At 42.6% G+C, this 18,832-nt stretch overlaps 2 protein-coding genes across 3 annotated transcripts; both read right to left on the bottom strand.

The window, feature by feature from the left end:
• Positions 1-426: 426 nt before the first annotated feature.
• LOC119499426 (neurturin) lies at positions 427-16,936 on the bottom strand. Of its 2 annotated transcripts, XM_037788735.1 has the most exons (5): positions 16,763-16,936; positions 10,471-10,518; positions 9,887-10,319; positions 3,149-3,461; positions 427-2,081 (listed from the first exon to the last, which is right to left on the bottom strand). In XM_037788735.1, the coding sequence occupies exons 4-5, from the start codon at positions 3,432-3,434 to the stop codon at positions 1,645-1,647; spliced, it is 723 nt and encodes a 240-aa protein (XP_037644663.1). In that variant the 5' UTR covers positions 3,435-3,461; positions 9,887-10,319; positions 10,471-10,518; positions 16,763-16,936; the 3' UTR covers positions 427-1,644. The 2 variants fall into 2 exon arrangements, with proteins under 2 accessions (XP_037644663.1, XP_037644664.1); XM_037788736.1 differs by lacking the exons at positions 9,887-10,319; positions 10,471-10,518; positions 16,763-16,936 and adding an exon at positions 6,569-6,723.
• On the bottom strand, positions 13,670-15,243 carry larp6b (La ribonucleoprotein 6, translational regulator b). The gene is made up of 3 exons (XM_037788734.1): positions 15,082-15,243; positions 14,818-15,004; positions 13,670-14,715 (listed from the first exon to the last, which is right to left on the bottom strand). The coding sequence occupies exons 1-3, from the start codon at positions 15,096-15,098 to the stop codon at positions 13,792-13,794; spliced, it is 1,128 nt and encodes a 375-aa protein (XP_037644662.1). The 5' UTR covers positions 15,099-15,243; the 3' UTR covers positions 13,670-13,791.
• Positions 16,937-18,832: the final 1,896 nt, after the last annotated feature.

Here is an 18,832-nt window from a genome sequence, read left to right as displayed (position 1 = left end):
CGTTTTTTTTCGTGCGATTAATTCGCACATCAATATGTTTTTTTGAAGTGTTGTTTTTGTCATTAGTTCCTTCACACAGAACACAAATATTATGCAGCGATTAAAAAGCGACAAAGTTGATTTTCTGAGCTTTTGCACCACGAATAAAGGCATCAACCAATCAAGATCTGCGGAACGGATTGGAGTTGCCCCTTTTTTGATGAAACAACAACACGGAGGCTTCATAGTCCGAACCAGGACGGCAAACTTCATTACTCCTTTCAACCTTGACAAAGGCACCGCAGACCAACATGTTCTCACCCCCAACTCGTCAAATACCGCCGTTTGGCAAGTGCCCCTCGGCATAGGAAACAGACGCATAGAGGCACCCTTTAGCGACAAACTGTGCTTTCAACTAACTCCAATGTAAACCCACCCGCGGTGTTATTCAACGGTCGGAGCAACTGACGTAGTATTAACAGCGTGAAATTTCGTGTAGGGCGGACGGGAGGGGAGGTGGATGGGTCAAACAAACACAAGACTTTCATTCAGTTCGTGTCTCGTGTGAAACTTAAAGTACTGTTGACTTAGTAGCGTGACTTGTCGATATCGTCGGTCCCGTGAGTCGCCAGTTACGTGTATCGCCAGTCCTGTGAGTCCCGTGAGTCGCTAGTCAGTGGAGTTAACGTCAATCACGACCGTTTCATAACCCTAACTATGTGTTGCCTAATCCTAACTTCCTGTGAAAACGGAAGTTTATTTTGAAAGGACGCTATGCATGTAACGAGTGTATATTGACATGCCGTTCCTGTTCTGTCCAAAAGTAGTAAAAGAGGGGTACCCTGTGCGTCGGTCTCCGATGCCGAGGGGCACTGACCAAGCGGCTGTTTTTGACAAGTTGGGAGTGAGAATGTGTATGTCCTTTTCCATTCTTACCTTTCACAATAAAAGCCCTCGTTATTTCATATTTTCAGGCCAGTAGGCTATTTCACATTTTCGTGTCGTTAATTCGTCACACCCCCGGTGTGTAAAGACCTGAAGTCAATATACTTTCTGGAGACCATTGATCACTAGACATCAATTTAGGTCAATGGTTCAATGGTCTGCACAGATACTGACGCATTATATGTTTTTTACGGCAGAGTTTTGAGCATTTTTTTGTTGCCTGAAAAGTGATTTACTGTCACAATTATAATAATATAAAATTTGGACTTAGTGAAGGGAACGCCCTTGGATATGAAGTGTCGTAACAACAACAATCTAGTCCCTCATAGCTCATCTATCGTATGTCCTACTACTCAAATGTAATATCACAAACATAACGTTGCTACATTGTTGTTGCACCACAGGTTACAGTGTTACTAGACAGATAGAAAAGATAATAAAAACGTTTTTGGTATGAACAGTCATTTTCTGTGTCTCTTTACATGGAGTCCACACAGACGCAGCACTCGCTGTCCATGTGATTCGGTTCCAATTTGTATTGACAGACGCCCAAAAGAAGTCAAGTCTGCCTGTCACAAAAAGGCTGCCGTGGAGCAGCCATAAACATTTTCCCATCCTTTCCTCTTTTCCTTGAGTTTATATTCCATAGTTTTAACAGCATTCATGTTCAACTCTCCCAACAGAGGCTGAGAGCAGCATGAAGAAGTCCATTTCTCTGGGTCATACACACCCACAGTTCTTCGCCGACACATTTTGTATCGTGTGATAGCGGCTCCTGTTGTCCAGGAAGGAAAAGTCCTTCTCAAAAGCAGTAGGTCGGCAGCAGGGCCCGTTGCTCACCTTGTCCTTGCGGCCCTTCTTTCTGAAGCCTGTTCGCGTCATGTGCTCCATGGTGATGTCGTAGTTGTGCCGGTGGGCCGTGCACTTGCCGCTGCAGTAGCGCAGCATCACCGTCTCGTCGCTCTCGTAGCCGAGACCCAGTTCGCTCACGGTCAGCTCCAGCTCCCTCAGAGAGCAGGGTTTAGGCCTCCGGGCTCTTTTAGTCCTTCGGGTCTGGTTCTCGCCCAGACGTCGGCTCTTCCTTCTCTTCCTGTCGAGCAACGTCCCGACCACGTGCTGCAGCTCGCCCTCCGTGAAGCTCTGGAACATCATGGAAACTGGCAGAGAGGAAACAAATCATACGTTTATGGACAGGTGGTAGAGCGATTATCTGATTTTTGGGTAATTTTGTGACAACAATCAGTTATGAGTCACAGAGATAGCATAGGCCAGTGGTTCCCAACCTATTTTCTTAAGAAAATCTGAGCCCCACCCGACGCCATCACCCAAAAACAAATTACAAATCCTCAAACAAAATCCTCAGTTTGAATAAAGTGATTCAGTGTATTAAATGAGTTAGTCTTTTTTTATCAAATCAACTTTCTTTAAAGAATATAACTCATCAGTTTCGTCTTGACAGATTCGCCAAGCGAATGTAGATACATAATATGATCTTTCTTTTGGTAACGACTTAATTCATTTAATATAATAGCATTAATAGCCTTTTGGTTATTGTGGTTAAATAAATGTGGTGCTGTTAGCCTGCAGCTAGACCGCCCAGTTAATACAGGTGCAGGCCTCCCTTTGTGTGCGTCAAGCGGGAGAGCAAATAGGTTTTTGACCATAGTGAAAATGTTGTTTTTGAAAGGCTGAATGCCAAAAAATATGGATTGAATATTTCATTAGATTTTGCTACTGAGTATCAAAAATATATATATATAATTTTAAATAGTTTTATATCCAGACTTTTGTATAAATTACCCAGTAAGTGTGTTATTACGATTTTAGTTATAAGGCAGGATAATGAAAAGTCATGTTGAAACAGAAGAACACAAGTTTATCTTATCTGAAATCATGACAGCTACTGACTAGTCTTATCACTATCAGCATCACAGAAAGATTTCCTTGAAGCCTATTTATGTTGACGAAAGCTACACAATAAGGCCAAGAGAAACCAAAAGAAAGTGTCTATGTCATCTTCTCCTGAAGGGTAGAACGGTTCTACGGAGAGCCAGTTGTGAACTATGAGGTGCTAATTGACTGCAGATTATTGTGAGACATTAAAGCCTGCTCTATAAACAGCAGCGTCAGGTACTAAGTGTCCTGTCTGAACCCCAGCTGCCCTTTCACACGACACCTTATCTCAGACCAGACGAGGAAGGAAGACAATAACAGTTTATCTTACACTCTGAGAGGAGAGAGTTCATCTCGTCTGCTGAGCGGGTTCTCCGATGAGGACCACCCATCTGCCGGGACAACGCCGTCAATTCGGCTGACGATGACGATGAGGGTGATTGCGGTGAGGTCTTGGATGTTGATTGTGATGATGAAAACGATCTTGATGAGGATGAAGATGTGTATTTTGTCTTGGGTTTGAACTGTCCGATAGTGGCCATGTTTCTAACGAGGATGATGGACAGGGTTGCGCCGCAGAGCATGAAGGCAAAAGTAGCACCTTTCCATAACTTCATCTTAGAACGTGGAGGAGCATTGAAACTCTGTTGGGAGAGGCAAAAAAGGACAGACATGTTCAAACAGTCACACCTTCCATCGTGTAAACAATCTCAACTTGTCACATTAAAGCACAGAGAACAATGCAAAAATTGTTATCTCCAGCGCCATCACATGTCTTTGACCTTGCCGTGAATCCACTTCTCTCACCAGGGCTTTTATTCTACCGTCAGTTTACTTTTTCTGCTTCTGCTGTCAGCTCATTTTCACTCTAAGTGGGTTCGTGATCCGCAAGCTTGACATCTCTTGCTGACATATGAGAATGCAGTGTGTGTTTAATCGCGGCTGCCTGAGGAGGAAAAAACACAACTGCAATTTCTTATTTGAACTGAAGGCATGCTGGATTAGTTTTGCAAACCCCTTGCCTCTTGAAACCTTTTAAAAGTTTGTGTATCATAGCAAAAACACCTGATGTGAATATAAGCTTCTTCTCTTCATTTCCGAAGAAAAATACACTTTCTTTGCAGAGGTAAATGTTCCTGAACCATCCTTTTAAAAAGGGGGAAATCCATTCCTTCCTTTACAGGAACCACACCTATTTACAATGCTATGTATGATGAGGCCTGAGTGAACATGTGTGTTTGTACATCCCTTTATCTTATACCGCCCCTCCCTTCCAATAGGCACTGCGCCATGGCAGCCACAAAAACTCAATTTGTAGGAGTTGTACCTTATGTTTCCTCTCTTCTTATTGTCATGCCGCAGGCATTTGAGAAGCTTTACAACCTCACTTCTTTGTATTTTTCATATCGTGTCACCAGTGAGCAAAACATTTCCCCAGAGTCGGAAATGGTATACTGGCAGTGACTAACAGCATATCCAGACCGGCCTCACAAAGTGTTTTGCCAGACTGGATTCTGTAGTGTGCATATACAGGCTGCTGGAGTGTTTACAATGGGACAAAATGTCACATATCTTTGTCTAGTTTAGTACAGAAACAAAAATCACAGAAGTTTATGAAAAATACAGGAACATTTCAACTTTTTGCAGGGTAGTAAGTAAAACAAAAGAGAAGAACTATATGGAAATTGAGAGTTTCTGAGTGTATTTTCCCTCTGCGGTGCCCAAAACAAAGACGTTGCATGCATGAGTTGGATTGGTATAAACAGCGTATAAACAGGTGTAACCAGTCCTATCAGTCAAAGCTTGACTCATCACTCATAATTCCATATGGGTTTGACGTGGTAAGCAGCCTGCGCACAATGAAGGGGTAGAATGGTATTCATTTGAAAGTCAAACATTTCAGCTAACAACCTCATTTGACACAGTCAATGTGGAGCCGCGGCTGCTGCAGATTGTTCCTCGGTGCCCGGCTATGCAGTACGTCTGTCTCTCACTGTATATTTAATCAAACATGATAGATAGAAGCCTCTATGGAAAGTCTCATTTTGTTTCTGTTGGTTCAACACCAACTCCTAACACCAGAAAACTTGCCGCTCCTGCTCTAAATATGATACATTTTCAATTAAAAAAGGAGTTTATTATGATATATGGCAAAGGATGAGATCATTGTTTTCTTCTGCTATTAATAGGTCAATTTGGGACAATTATTCAGCCTCGGAGTTAGCCGATTCACACGGTCGTGATACATCACTGTCTGTGGCCTGTTAGCTCTGTGGCTCATCTTGATAAAACAATTAGCTCGTAAAGAACAGATGAGTCCTGCGATGTCTCAGTCGCTGACACTGGACGAGGCCTGGTCATCAAACACCGATCTCACGTCCCTGAGGACACTTTAATTGTCATAATTACTCTACTCAGAAACACATTAGTCCCATCTGCAGGCGATTGGAGCCAATAAAAGTGCCAAGGAGCATTCTGTAGCTTGTTCAGATGGTCGCGGATGATTAATCAGCACGGACATTTAATATCTACCACTGGACATAAATATACGGGTATTGATAGAAGGAAGGGGGCACCGGTGTTTTTTTAGGAGAGCAACGGAAAGACATGAATGACTACTCCACTTCCTGAGAGGACAAATGCTGCTGTTTTCCAGCAAACAGAGAAGAGGATATAGTGGACCCCCAGAGGACTCTCCAGCAGAAGGAAAAGCCATTCGCAAACTGAGACATAAAAGTGCAGATGAGTCGGAAAGACAACTAAAACAGCAACATGTCTTCTGGCCCTCACAAAGCATCTGATGTGCCCATGCACGCTCCCGTGTGTGGAGATAAGGCCGGCCCAACGTGTGAGGCCCTAAACAAACAAAAAACATCCATTCACAAGGAGGAAACGACAAAGTGTTCATGCATGAACGTTCTTATCAGGATTTAGTGTTTCTAGTGAGAGTGGGAGTGAATATGAGGTGTGTAAGAATTAGTCCACCTGATGTTAGCCTTATGTTACCTGAAGAGCTACCAGCTGAGTGAAAACAGTCCCAGGGGATCATTAAGATGTTTGAGGCCAACCCTGAACGTGAACAGCTTGGCCAAGAGTTCCTCCGTCTGTCAAAGCCATTCCTGAGACATTATGTATTCTCCGACGCACGCATCGCACACATCCTCAACCCTCAACCGAGCTCTTGTTGTGACTCAAAGATCGCATTATTTCAAAATGACACAATAAAATTGATGTTTTCAAGGAATAATTGGGTCAGTGGCGATGGCGCTGCTAAGCTGGCGGTAATGTAATTACAGCAGCATGGCACTTGTGTCCACTCCGCCCTCCCATGCCAGAAGGAGACACTCAACAGAATGGAAGATGAACTAGAGATCTGTCAAAATGGGGATAAGGGGCGTCTGTGGTTAACACTTGTGAATGAAGCTGGCAGACAGGGGGTGCCTTCTTGTCAGCCTGCTTGGATCTTGACCATTGTGATATAATTACAGCGAGAGAAGATCACAGAAAAAGGAATGAATGAAGAGCGTCTTTGTGCTGGAAAAAAAAGCAGATACCAACTTTTATAGCTCACCACTCTGTAGAATTTGCTCCTATACATTTCCTAAATACAGCCTGCTCTGTCCCACTCGCTCTCCCTCGCTGTGACTCACACATGCCATAAACACACACACGCAGCAGCAGCACTTGCGTGGTTTCACTTTTCCCAAATCATATGACACGGGCTGGTGTAGAAATCGAGACAAAGTCTAACCTTCCATTGTTGTCCAGACACCCTCTTCCCTTCCAGAGCGCACACACACTCCCAGCAGCGCCATCACACAACGCTAGATAATCCAGCTTACATAACACTGCTGCTTCTTGATATCTAGAGCTGTCTAAGCATTGTGTATGTGCCACTGCACAACCCGAGGCCTCTACCGCAGAACATTATTACTACGCTGTGTCTCAGCTCGGCTCCACCCATGTGACGGGCTGTCTCTGCGCTACGGTGAACACACCCCATAAATACCTGTACTGAAAAGATAACAGGAGCATAACAAACAGCGGGAAAGGCACCTACTGTGTTGTTCCAAGGAAACAACGTGCTTTAGGGAGTCCTAGAGAGGCCTTGTCTCGTCTTTTCCCTCTTAAGTGAGCATCAGGAGGCCTGGGGACAGCTAGAGAGTGCTTGGGGAGGTAATAGGGACATATTCCAAAGATCAGGGCGGGATTATCACTAATGCCTGCCGGCTTTATCTGCAGTCACGTGGGTTAACACCTGGCTGCAGTGTTGGTGGCGGAGCTGTATGTGTGTGTGCGTCTGTGTTAATCCATCAGACACCTCTAACTCGGGGGTTAGGCCAGCATGTAGGGCCCAACGAGAGAGCACCAGCAGGCGCTTCTTCTTTCTTCTTCTACTTCTAAAACCTGACCTGCTTTCAGTCAGAATAACGAAGCGGAAAAGTGACGAGTTTGGTTAGTTAGATCTGCTCTGTTGGCACCAGGGTGGGCCAAAAAAGGCTGCTAAATAAAGTGGATGTTCTGAGCCAGGATTGGCTGTTCTAAATCCAGCCTCGGTTCTAATGCAACTGAAAAAGGCTTAGGTTAGACTGCGCTGTAATTTTGCTGGGCAACTGTTTCGGTTGGCTCGCGTTCTGTCACTCAGTAACCAAAGGATAATTAAAACAAGCCTGTTCCTTGTTAGTGAGAAAAGCTGCCGTTCATTATTGAGAAGAGAAAAAAAGGGGGAAAACATCTGTGGGCAATGCCAGAAAAACTGTGATAATTTTTACACACGTTCTGTAAATACTAAACAAACATCCTGTTAATCTACCGGATGGAGATGAGTGGTTAATAAGATTCAATTTTATTAGAGCTGCAACAATTAATCGATTAGTTATCGACTATTAAATTAATCGCCAAATATTTTGATAAATCGGTTTGAGTCATTTTTTAAGAAAAAAAAAGTCTCCGATTGCAGCTTCTGAAATGTGAATATTTTCTGGTTTCTTTACTCCTCTATGACAGTAAACTGAATATCTTTGATTTGTGGACAAATCAAGACATTTGAGGACGTCATCTTGGGCTTTGGGAAACATTGACTGTCAATTTTATAGACCAAACAACTAAATAAATAATAATAATAATAAATAGACACCCTGATTAAGGCTGTTTGTGCCGCTACGCGTGGGTTGTCAATCTGAACATGTACCAGCATTATTTTTCATCATGAAATAGCCATTTGAATAAAGACTTTTTATTTTTTGCCAGAAGAGTGCCTTGGACTCCCCCTTTTTTTGAACCTTTGTGTACCCCACCAAAGAGCACCTTCATCACACTGATTTGAACTTCTGAGCAATCTGGACTTTTTCCCTTTTTTGAAACTAAATGAATAAATAATAATAATAATAATATTTTTAGCTTTTTCATGCCTTTATTTAGAGTGACAGGGACAGTATTGAAAGGTGGAGAGAGAGAGGGGAAGACATGCAGCAAAGAGCCACAGGCCGGACTCGGAACCTGGGCCGCTGTGGCAAAGACCCAGCCCTGACACATGGGGTGCCCCATCGCCCTAATTTTTATTGTGGGAGCTCCACTATCCCACCCCATGGATTCATATGGATTAATCCAGTGACCCAACAGCCAAGCACAAAATCTCAAAGACTCAAACCTGTTGCTGTTAGGGCAGCGTTCATGAGGTGTGAGGGGAAGACACACTTATAGATCAGCACATGTGACACCAGTCCCAATTTGTCACCTCTTTGCTATTCCTGGAAGAGTTGAGTCAAGGTATAGTGTATTTAAATAGCCTTTCTAACAGACAAAGAGGTTACATGAGGCTTGGCAGGGAAACGTCACCTTGCCTCATCATTTTTGTGTAGTAAGATTGATGATCGTGGTCTCGGCTACTTTCTAAAGAGTCCATAAGCTGCTATTCTGGATGCTAATCTGTCTATGCCAGATCCTCTATGAACACAACAGCATCGCCTCTAAACCCATGTTAAACACGTTGATGTAGCTGCTACAAAAGGTTGACTGCCATCTGGCACACGCTGAATACTACTTTCAAATATGACCCACGCGAGCAAGCACAAGCAAGTACAAACATCTGAAATATGACGACATTTTACGTGTTTATAAGCCCATGCTCTCCTCAAACTACTAACATACTAATTATTTGCACGCACAATGCATATTTTGGCAAAGATCTGATAAAAACAAATTGCTGCTGAGATGATGAGGAGTGGTGCAGGAGTGCAGCTTCTCCTTCAGTTTCCTCCAGTTATGAGCACCTTTGGCAGGTTATGAAGGTTATGACAGTTGAACGGCTCAATTGACTTGAGGCTTAACCTCTATCCGGCCTCTCGGGGCTCCGCTGGATACAGTATAATCTCTAAGTATGATATGGGCTTAGTGAGAAGGGGATCATCACTTCAGTAAAATGCCCATAGTGAGTATCATCAAGTGTGCTTCTCTCAGAGCATCTTCATTATATTTTTAGATGACAAGTTCAGCAATTTGATCCAGCTCCTCTTAAATATTTAAACTATTAAAGCCGCAGCGCTGCAAAAAAAAAAAGTCCATCTCTTGAAATGATGAACGCAGAGAATAATAATGATCTGAAATCACTTTTTCATAAGCGTTCAAAGTAGTGCTCCAACTTGTGGGAAAAGGAAAGCCAGAGAGTATTTGAGGGAGCAATTATGCATGATAATGAGGAAAGCCACCATGTTGGATAAGTGACAGGGAAAGAAAATATTCCTCCCTGACAAAACAAACTTATCTGCGTGGTGAGAGCTTGTTCAAATTGTGCAAGGAAATTATAATGATAATTTATTTTTCTTGTTGCTTTTCCAAAATTGCGGCGTGCCACCTTGTGATCAACAGTAACCGCTATGCAAACAGTTCGTGACGGGCCGCTCTGCACTATTGACATGCGGTTCCAGCAAGGGCCGCTTGTTGATACAGATAATCCAACGTGTGTTTTCTGCCACTCAAGCACTTGGTGAGGCATCCCTGTCAGCGGCACCTAACGCCTTCCCCATAAGCTGCCGGCTTAAACTAACAAAAGAAGATGTGGTGTCCTTACCGTTCGGCCGGCTAATCCAGACTTAGCTGCGTGGCGTCGTCTTCAGCTGACCTCCACAGGCAAGTGCTGGCTGGGTAAGTCCATCATCATCACAGGCGAGGAGCGAGGGCAGCACTCCTGCTTCTTCCCCAGAAAATCATCCCAGCTCCCCGTTCCTGCAAGTAGGGGAGGTGTCCTGACTTGATTCAGGTCCAGACCGTATTATTCTTTTATCATATTTGCATTTCCATAGATGGCTTTTAGGTTGCAAAGATCAAGATCAACATTCCTCTGAAAATAAGCATGGCGCTTCATGGCACTCAGGTTGGTCCATTCAAAAAAGAGGAGAGTTGGGTGTTTAGAGAAGTCCCCCGACTTGGCATCTGGTTCACTTCAGAAAACTTCTGTCATCATACTTCTCCATGCAAAACTTTCTCTTTGCAAAAACCGGAACCTGAAACAGAAACAGAGCAAAACAGTGTCATGTAATAAACAGATCTTGCAGAAGCCTTAACTTGTATTCCATCTGTTGTGAAACTCCTTTCACTTCGGGATCATTTTATCTCCTCACAGCACTGTTGGAAAGATAATGTACATCTCCTTACCCCGTTTCCCAGCAGCAGGTCTTCTCTTCAGCTCCGGGGTGGGGAACTCTGCGGGTTGAGAAGATGGGTTAGGGTGAGGAGGGAGAGCGTGGTTACCGTAAGTGGAGCAGAGAGCTTCTCTGATGCCTCTGCCTCCTGCCTCCCCCCCTCAACTGTTGCTCCTCCTCCTCCATAGTTGTGCTTGTGGGCCGAGTCGGATTACTCCTGACATGATAATCTCCCTGGCTCTAGCTCCAGGAGCACTAAAGGATGCCTTGGCCTGAGCGAGGGCTTACATTTACCTTCTGCCGCGATAGAGTCTGCCATCTTAAGTGGCCGATTGATAATAGCCTCAATTGGGCAGATCAGAGGGGTCTGCGGACGCAAGTGTTTTTCCAATCTTTTAGTAGGAATTAAGAAAGTTCACAATTGGTTTAAATGGTGCTAAGTAAACACTAACCCCAGTTAAATGGACTTATCACAGCAAAGTTGTACAGTACAGCTGGCTTGAGATAAAACCAGGGATGTTGTTGTTGAGAATCTCACGTTCACATCCCCTCCGATACAAACCAGTATTTTAGCTCTTGAGCCTCGAGCGGCAAATGAGGAGCAGATGGTTGTGCTTTTGGAAGGTATCAGGCACTCCAGACTGCAATCTAAATAAATACTCCATCCAAGGGGGAAATGTGTCAGGTGTGTGGGGTCAGTCATACGTAAACAAAGGCCAACCAGTTTGGAGGCAAGTGAAGCGATGCATAATGGAGGGAGAGCCGAGGGAGATGTGCTGTGTTTGGTAGAGTCAAATAAATCTACAGGTACGATGTTGATCTAACCAGAAGTGATGGTTTCAGAACTGTGTCGGCAGCCAAAGAAGTTGAGATGAAGCAGCTTTCACTGCGAGAGTAATGAAGTCAGCGTCACAACAGGAAGCAAATAATTTGCTAACAAACATCTCATTCTAACGCCATGAGTCACTCGGATATCCTCGGGCCAAATTATACACAAATCACGCTTTGCAAAAGTTCCACTAGCGAGGCGGAGATGTGGCCAAGCGCTAACTTTCTAGGACTTAAAATTCCTTCAGTGTTGACTGAGAGAAAAAGGGGGAAAACCAAAGCAATCTTTACCCAAGCTTTACTAAAAATGTGTATTGATGGATATTCTAAGGTTCTTATCTCAGTGACCTGAAGTGTAAATTTCATGTTAAGTTTGGAGCGAAGCCAACACAAACCCTTCTCTTCATTTAAACCCTTCAGCGCTGACCTGAAGGGCGACACTGGGCCACAAATCACAAGAACATTTCGTCACACTAAGAATATTTTGGTCAGCAGGTGCAAAATCACCCAGATCCCCTCCCCAAAAAAACATGAGAATTATTACAACTAACTTGTTTGACATAACTCACAATTATTGGCTAGAGGGGCATAAATGCATAATGACTTCCAGTTAACAGGGGATATCGTGCTTTTCTAGCCTTGAAAAGGAACCGAAACATTTCCTGACATCGGGCAGGAACATTTCTACTCTATACATATTGTTCACAGATGTGTAAAGTTTTCATAGACTAGCCTCCGCTGCAATAAAAGCCCAACAGCTGTTAATTGCTAAACCAAGTCAAAGACAATAAGAGTGAAACATTTGATCCGATCCGTATACAATGCAGAGTCTCACTCAACAGATAAGATTACATTAGTCATGAACACATTCGGCATATACAAGAGAAAAAAAAACAACAGAGTATGTTTCCAATTTGAATATGATAGAATCCCATACACATCGGATAGAATCTTTTCCACTGGGCGTGGATGAGTGAAGAAACACATTTTGTTTAGGTTTGGGCAAGATTTTAAGGAAGCCCTCAATCAGTAACACTATAAACACACCATTCCAGTCGAGGTGTCATTAGAAAGGCTGGAAATAAGGCACAAATGTTGCTACTACGCTCGTCTTGCACAAGATGTGGTTTGATGATTGGACAAGTAGCCTTCAGCCAAATGTTATCGCAGAGAATGGAAAACTACTTTTTAGCGAACCAAAATCTAAACAGGCATTTGTGAAAAAGATGCAGTGGGACAATGAGGGCTCTTTTCTGAGCGTTTCATGTTGAAAGACAACACCTCTTTCGTGGAAAGTGGTAACAAGGTAAATCCATCCTGACCCAAGAACAAATATACATTGCAATTTGCAGTGGTGACCAGATGAGCTGAGGCCGCAGGAGTGCAGAGGCTGCTGGGGTTTCAAAAAAAGGGCCTGTGTGGATTCTGGGACACTTTAACTTCAGCACTTAAATACCTCAGTTTGTGTAACAATTTGTACCTCCAGCTAATATGTGTTGTAGTCTATTTAAATGCTTTGCAGTGTATTTACTTCCTACGCAACTCCAGCTTGACAAGGACAGAGTGAGTGTTTAAAATAACACAGCTGTGAACACAGCTAAATGCTGCCCCCATCTGTCAGTGGTTTACAACTACATGCAACCCAGAATAAACAATCTCTCATCATTAGAGAAAACCTAAATAGTTTTTTTTTATTGTTTAAATTTGCAGTAGACAGAATATTTTTGGCATCATTGGGCAAAAATTCCATAATAGCCTTTCAGCATATTGTAATGAAAAGAAATTGAGAAAACTAGACTTCTGCACCTCCTCATGGCTGTTTTCAAGCTTTAAACAAATCTATCCTGTGACGGGAAACTTTGGCCTCTCAGAGAGAGAGCGTTCATATTGGCTGTTCATTCAACGGAGGCAGCTGTCAATCCCTCGCGAAGTCTGATCAAACGGTCAAACTAGGCAGCGCTGAGAGTTTGTTCCGGCTGGTGGGCAGTGCTTGGTATTTCCTAAACTGATCTTGACATGGCTGCCGGGTCTTAAACTTTCTCATTTTACAGCTAAACAGTACACTACAAGATGCTTCTGAAAACATTTGCATTACAGTAACAGAATATTGATTCATATTTGATCAGCGCTGCCTAGTTTGACCGTTTGATTGGAATTTGCGAGTGATTGACAGCTGCTCAGAGACGGCAGACTCCAGCTCGCCTCTGATTGGTTGTTTTCCTCCGGTGTGTGAAATCTTGCAGATGCCATTAGGAGCACCGGAGGACACAGAGGCACATGATTTTTTTAAGATTACCTGTCTCATGCACTACTGTCAGGAGATAGTGACCGTTTTATAAAAATAACTTTTTTGTAATCATATTTGCTCCAATTCCACGCACTGCTGCTTTAATGCAAAAAATATTTTATTTCCTTCATCAGCTTTTAGCGTGTTGTTGCTCCACAGATCTGCCATTGTTATTCAGCACAGGTGGTGTTACTACCACTAGTGTTTGAGCTCCTCCTACTACAGCGGCTTCCTTCTGCTCCGAAAGCCCTTGGTGCCGTCAGGGCCGAAGGGCTGACGCAGCACTCTTTGCATCAAGAAGGGCGCGTTCACGTGCTGAGCCACCTTGGGGTTTAATGCGCTGGCTGCAAATTTGCGCCTCAGCACCCAGGGGCACTGAGAAGTCTCCGTATCACCGGTTCCAGAGCACTGGCTCCTCTCTATACTGTACCTCTGATTCCAACCGGAGAAGGGCTGGCTGCTACAGCTGACGGAGATCTGCTGAAAGGCTCTTTGCATAGAGTTATCCAAGGACTTCTGGGGTTGAGATATGTCTGGAGTCTCGTCAGAAACTTTAACTGGTGCAGAGGGTTCCTCCTGGACTGAATCCTCTGAGGTTTCAACTGGATTTTCCTGGGAAGGTGTGTCCTCAGGTTGGTCTTTGTTGTCTCCCTCATTCGTGGTGACGTGGCGCATCGAGTGGAATCCCAAAGGTACCACACGCATGCCCTCGCCGTTAGACCGCTCCTCTTCCGCTTTCAGGGAGTTGTAGGCCTTACGAACTTCCCCCAAATGATCGAACTTCACCACTGCGCACAAATGTTGGCCGAGCTCTTTGTGACGCTTGGCGTAGCACTGCAGCTCCTTGGGAAGCTCTTTGCCAGGATGCAGGATCCAGACTGACGTAACGCTGCCATGAGAGCTGAACTTTTTGAGGATCCTCTCCTCTAAGAGGAAAGGGTGCTCCAGGCCTCCGTCTTCTCTAGTTGTTTCCTCCACAGCAATGTTCCAGGCGAGGAGGAACTTGCAGGTGGGTGAAGACAGCAGCCACTTGGGAAGCGGCTCTATCCGCCTCACTTTGGTGCATTCATCGTTCACCTCCAGCAGCTCTGAGCACATCGCTGCTGCTACGGTCATGTACCACTTTGTGGTCAGCACCTTTATCTGTGACAAACAGTGGCAACCTCAGCTTTGTTTGCATTTCATTGTTTTCATTCAAACTGGTGGAATGTAAACACCACAGAAAGCACATGAAATCTTTTTTACCTTTTTCGAACAAGTGAGGAGCTTGAGACTGACGTAGCCCTGCTTGTTCCTCTGCACATGCTTCAGCAGGAAGCCGTCCTTTGCCAGGTGGCTGTCCGAGAGCAAATCCTCCAACTGGTCTTTAATCTTCAAGCAGAGCAACTCACCTTCACGCTCTTCTTCACCTTGGGCAGATTGTGCATCACCTCTACAAGAACACACAACTCAGCATCATGATATACTGCATTGTAGATTAGTCAACCATATGTTTTCTAATTTCCTTACCCAATCGGATTACTCATGGTATCGCCAAAGGATAGTGATAACAGGTCACTGAGCAAGTAAAGACGGTATTAAGGAAAAGCAGCAGGCTAGATACAGTTAATACTACCGAATGAGGAAAAAATGCACCTGGACTCAGTTGGTTCTGTGGGATCCAAAACAACATTTTGTAAAATGCTACAGGCAAAATTCCACATTACACAACACCACCTCTATAGCACTAATAATGACTTGCACTCAAAACAAAGTTCAATACATGTTAAAAAAGGGAAAACGGTCGACAAACAGTTAGCTGTCATAAACATAAGAATAGTATCACTGCTTTCTCTGCACAATACAAAGAACAGCAAAGTATCAGTTTTATTATCATAGCACAAAAGAGCAACAACATCATTAAAGGCGTGCATTTCTGCAGCGCTGCTCAGAGCTAAGTGCACAAATCAAATCAAAAGAAAATTATGATACTGCTGGATTCCCAAATACACAATATACAGCAGCACTGAAGTATTAGGCAGCTACAGTAGTTATCCCTTAAATCCAGCTTTATATCCTGTTTGTGTGCTTTTGTGATCCTCTTCAGCAAGTTACTGCAACAACAAATCCATCTGTTACCTGTTAGTTTCCATGTTTTCATTAACATCCCTTCCATATGTTACAACCATTACACAAAGGATACATATACACAAATCCAAACCTTGGCAGGCTTTTTCCACAGATACAGTAACGGTCAACTTGTATTATTATTATGTTATTGCTATGTGACATTGACAGGCAGTGCATGATTTAAGAGGCTCTGTGGGCTGCTGGTGAGAAGTAGACTGAGCAAGTTACTGACACACACACACACACACACACACTGTATATATAGAAAGAGTACTGTTGCTGGTGTAGTGAAAAAAGGAAGAATCAAATCCTAAAATAAATAAATAAATAACAATTTAAAGCAACTGAAAACTTGGTTCTCTACAATATGATTTACTAAATAAGCTTTAATTAAAATTAGCTCCAATCATATTTAGATATTATATGATAAGAGTTTAAGACTCAAAGACCCAACAAATTTGTGTGACAGTGGCGTCTCCATGGCAACATAAGCAACATTATATAATAATAATAATAATAATAATAATAGTAATAATAATGATGATAATAATAATAATAATAATGATGATGATGATAATAATTTAAAGCAACTGAAAACTTGGTTCTCTACAATTAATAATCACTAAATAAACTTGAATTAAAATGAGCTCCAATCATATTTAGATATTATATGATAAGAGTTTAAGACTCAAAGACCCAACAAATTTGTGTGACAGTGGCGTCTCCATGGCAACATAAGCAACATTATATAATAATAATAATAATAATAATAATAATAATAATAGTAATAATAATGATGATAATAATAATAATAATAAAAATAATAATAATAATAATAATGATGATGATGATAATAATTTAAAGCAACTGAAAACTTGGTTCTCTACAATTAATAATCACTAAATAAACTTGAATTAAAATGAGCTCCAATCATATTTAGAAATGAAGACCCAAAACCCCCCAAAAATCTGTTTGTGACAGTGGCAACATAAGCAATAATAATAATAATAATAATAATAATAATAATAATAATAATAATAATACACACTTCACCCCCAAAATAATCCTATCAGTTACTCACCTCTGTTATGTTGAATTCGTGAAGAAAGCTTTGTTTTTCTCTGATGCCTCCAGGGTGAACGAGGAATCAAAACACGTCTTGATGATGAATTAAAGTAAATGGGGAACACGTTTAACAGCAAAACTACACCAAAACATCCGTTTACAAACTCTCACACAACTCGTGCAGTTTAATAGAAGTCTCATTTATCCAGTCGTATGCTCACTACTTCCCAAACACACATGGATCTCCAGTAGAACCCCTTACCATTTAAAACACTTCCGTAGAAACAGGCTCGCGCTGCTCGTTTGAAATACCAATGAAGGTAATTAGCAAAGAGTCTAGTGAGCAATGAGTTGAGATTTCACACACCTGTGAATCATCACTTACCGTCATCATTGACAGGTGTCATGCATGTTGCGTGCACAGACATATACAGTACACATATGGTGCCTTCAAATGAAACTGGTGAACTTGTGAACTTTACAACATGGTAAAGTCATGAACATGATATGCTTGGCCTTCACGTGGTTAAGTCTTGAGAACACCTCTGCTAAGCAACAGCAATGTTAATGCTACTGTCAGCATCTAGGAGTAAATGCTAAGGCATAATGACAGAGGAAAAAGATGAGGTCTTTGGGAATATCAACATTTTCCTCAGACATATTATAAAATTACCAAAAAAAAACAATATACAACTCAAATAACAATATATTAAAGGGACTGTTTGTAACTTCTTACACGTATAAATCACACACTACACACTGCAGGAGAGTTACTTTAGCTCTGAGAATATCTAGTGAATGTACAGGGGACGTTTGTGCATAAAGAAATGCTGCAGCTCCTCCAGACCATCAGAGGTTTCCCGTGTCTTGTGAAGTGACGGGGCTCCGCAGAGAGAAACGTTATCGTCTCTGACCAAAACTCCATTGTCTCCCCTGTTCCCTCCGGCCGCGGTCGGGAGGCTGAATCAGGAAAAGCCAACACTAGGATCAGCATTGATTCACTGAGAGACCTTCGTCTGGTCAGCTAACATTACTGCCAAGCAGCTGAAATATAGAGTGATATTGTGGTTTTAGCTGACGTGTGTTGCCTCACTGTTTTGAGCGATGTTCGTTCATGTCTATGTAGAGCGAGCACAAGCGCGAGCCCGACGCTGACTTTCGTTGACTTAACGGCCACAGGTGTCGCTGTTAACAAGCATTTCTGATTCTTACAAACAGTCCTTTAACATATTACATGTCACAACTCGTGAACTCTGAGTTTTCAGAAACTTTCCACTTACACGTAGTGAATACCACAAGAAGGGGGGGGCGTTCATATGAGCCCAACTCTTAAAGACGGTAAACACGACCCCATTTGAAGGCACCAATAGAAGCAGCATTGGAAGCTTCAGCCCGTTGTGGCGATACGTCAACGTGGGTGCCATATTGGACCGGGCAAGACTGGCCTGTAAACCACCTACTGTATATATAGCAAGGAAGGTACTAGCAGAAAGTACGGTGGGCAATGAATTGAGATTTCATACACTTGTGATCACCATTTTGCGTCATCACTGACAGGTGTCATGTTGCATGGCTGTAATTTGAGCGTCCTCAAAATGAGATGAATTGCACTGTGGGATTGTTAGAAGAAAGTAGTGATCGTGTCATGGATGTTACTTTTCCATTTCATTGTTGAAGTTTTGAAGGCACTGTAGGCACAATGGATACATTTCACACTAAAGGCCTTTCACACTGGGGTCGAAACGAATATTCGTATTTGGTCTGAAAAGACCTTTAAAATTCGAATACAATGGCGTACATTAAATAAAATGCACTATTTTTTTAAATAAAGGGAGATTTTGAACGTAACCAATCTGCTTGATCAGGACTCCATGGCAACATAAGAACACAACCCAACTACGGTCATAAGATTCAGATTCTTTAACTGTTAATGTCATCATCATTCATTCATCATGTGACATCATCTCTCTCCAACAGAGCCCCGCCCACTTTAAACCAGTCAAAAGACAAAAAGCACAAATACATATAAATATATTTAAAATATCTTTACCTTAATAATTAGTGATGACAACTAAGCCATCTCCAT

Source organism: Sebastes umbrosus, chromosome 12 (genome assembly GCF_015220745.1).
Source record: "Sebastes umbrosus isolate fSebUmb1 chromosome 12, fSebUmb1.pri, whole genome shotgun sequence".
In the NCBI taxonomy this organism is placed as follows: Eukaryota; Metazoa; Chordata; class Actinopteri; order Perciformes; family Sebastidae; genus Sebastes; species Sebastes umbrosus.
This window is presented reverse-complemented; position numbering and strand designations above follow the sequence as displayed.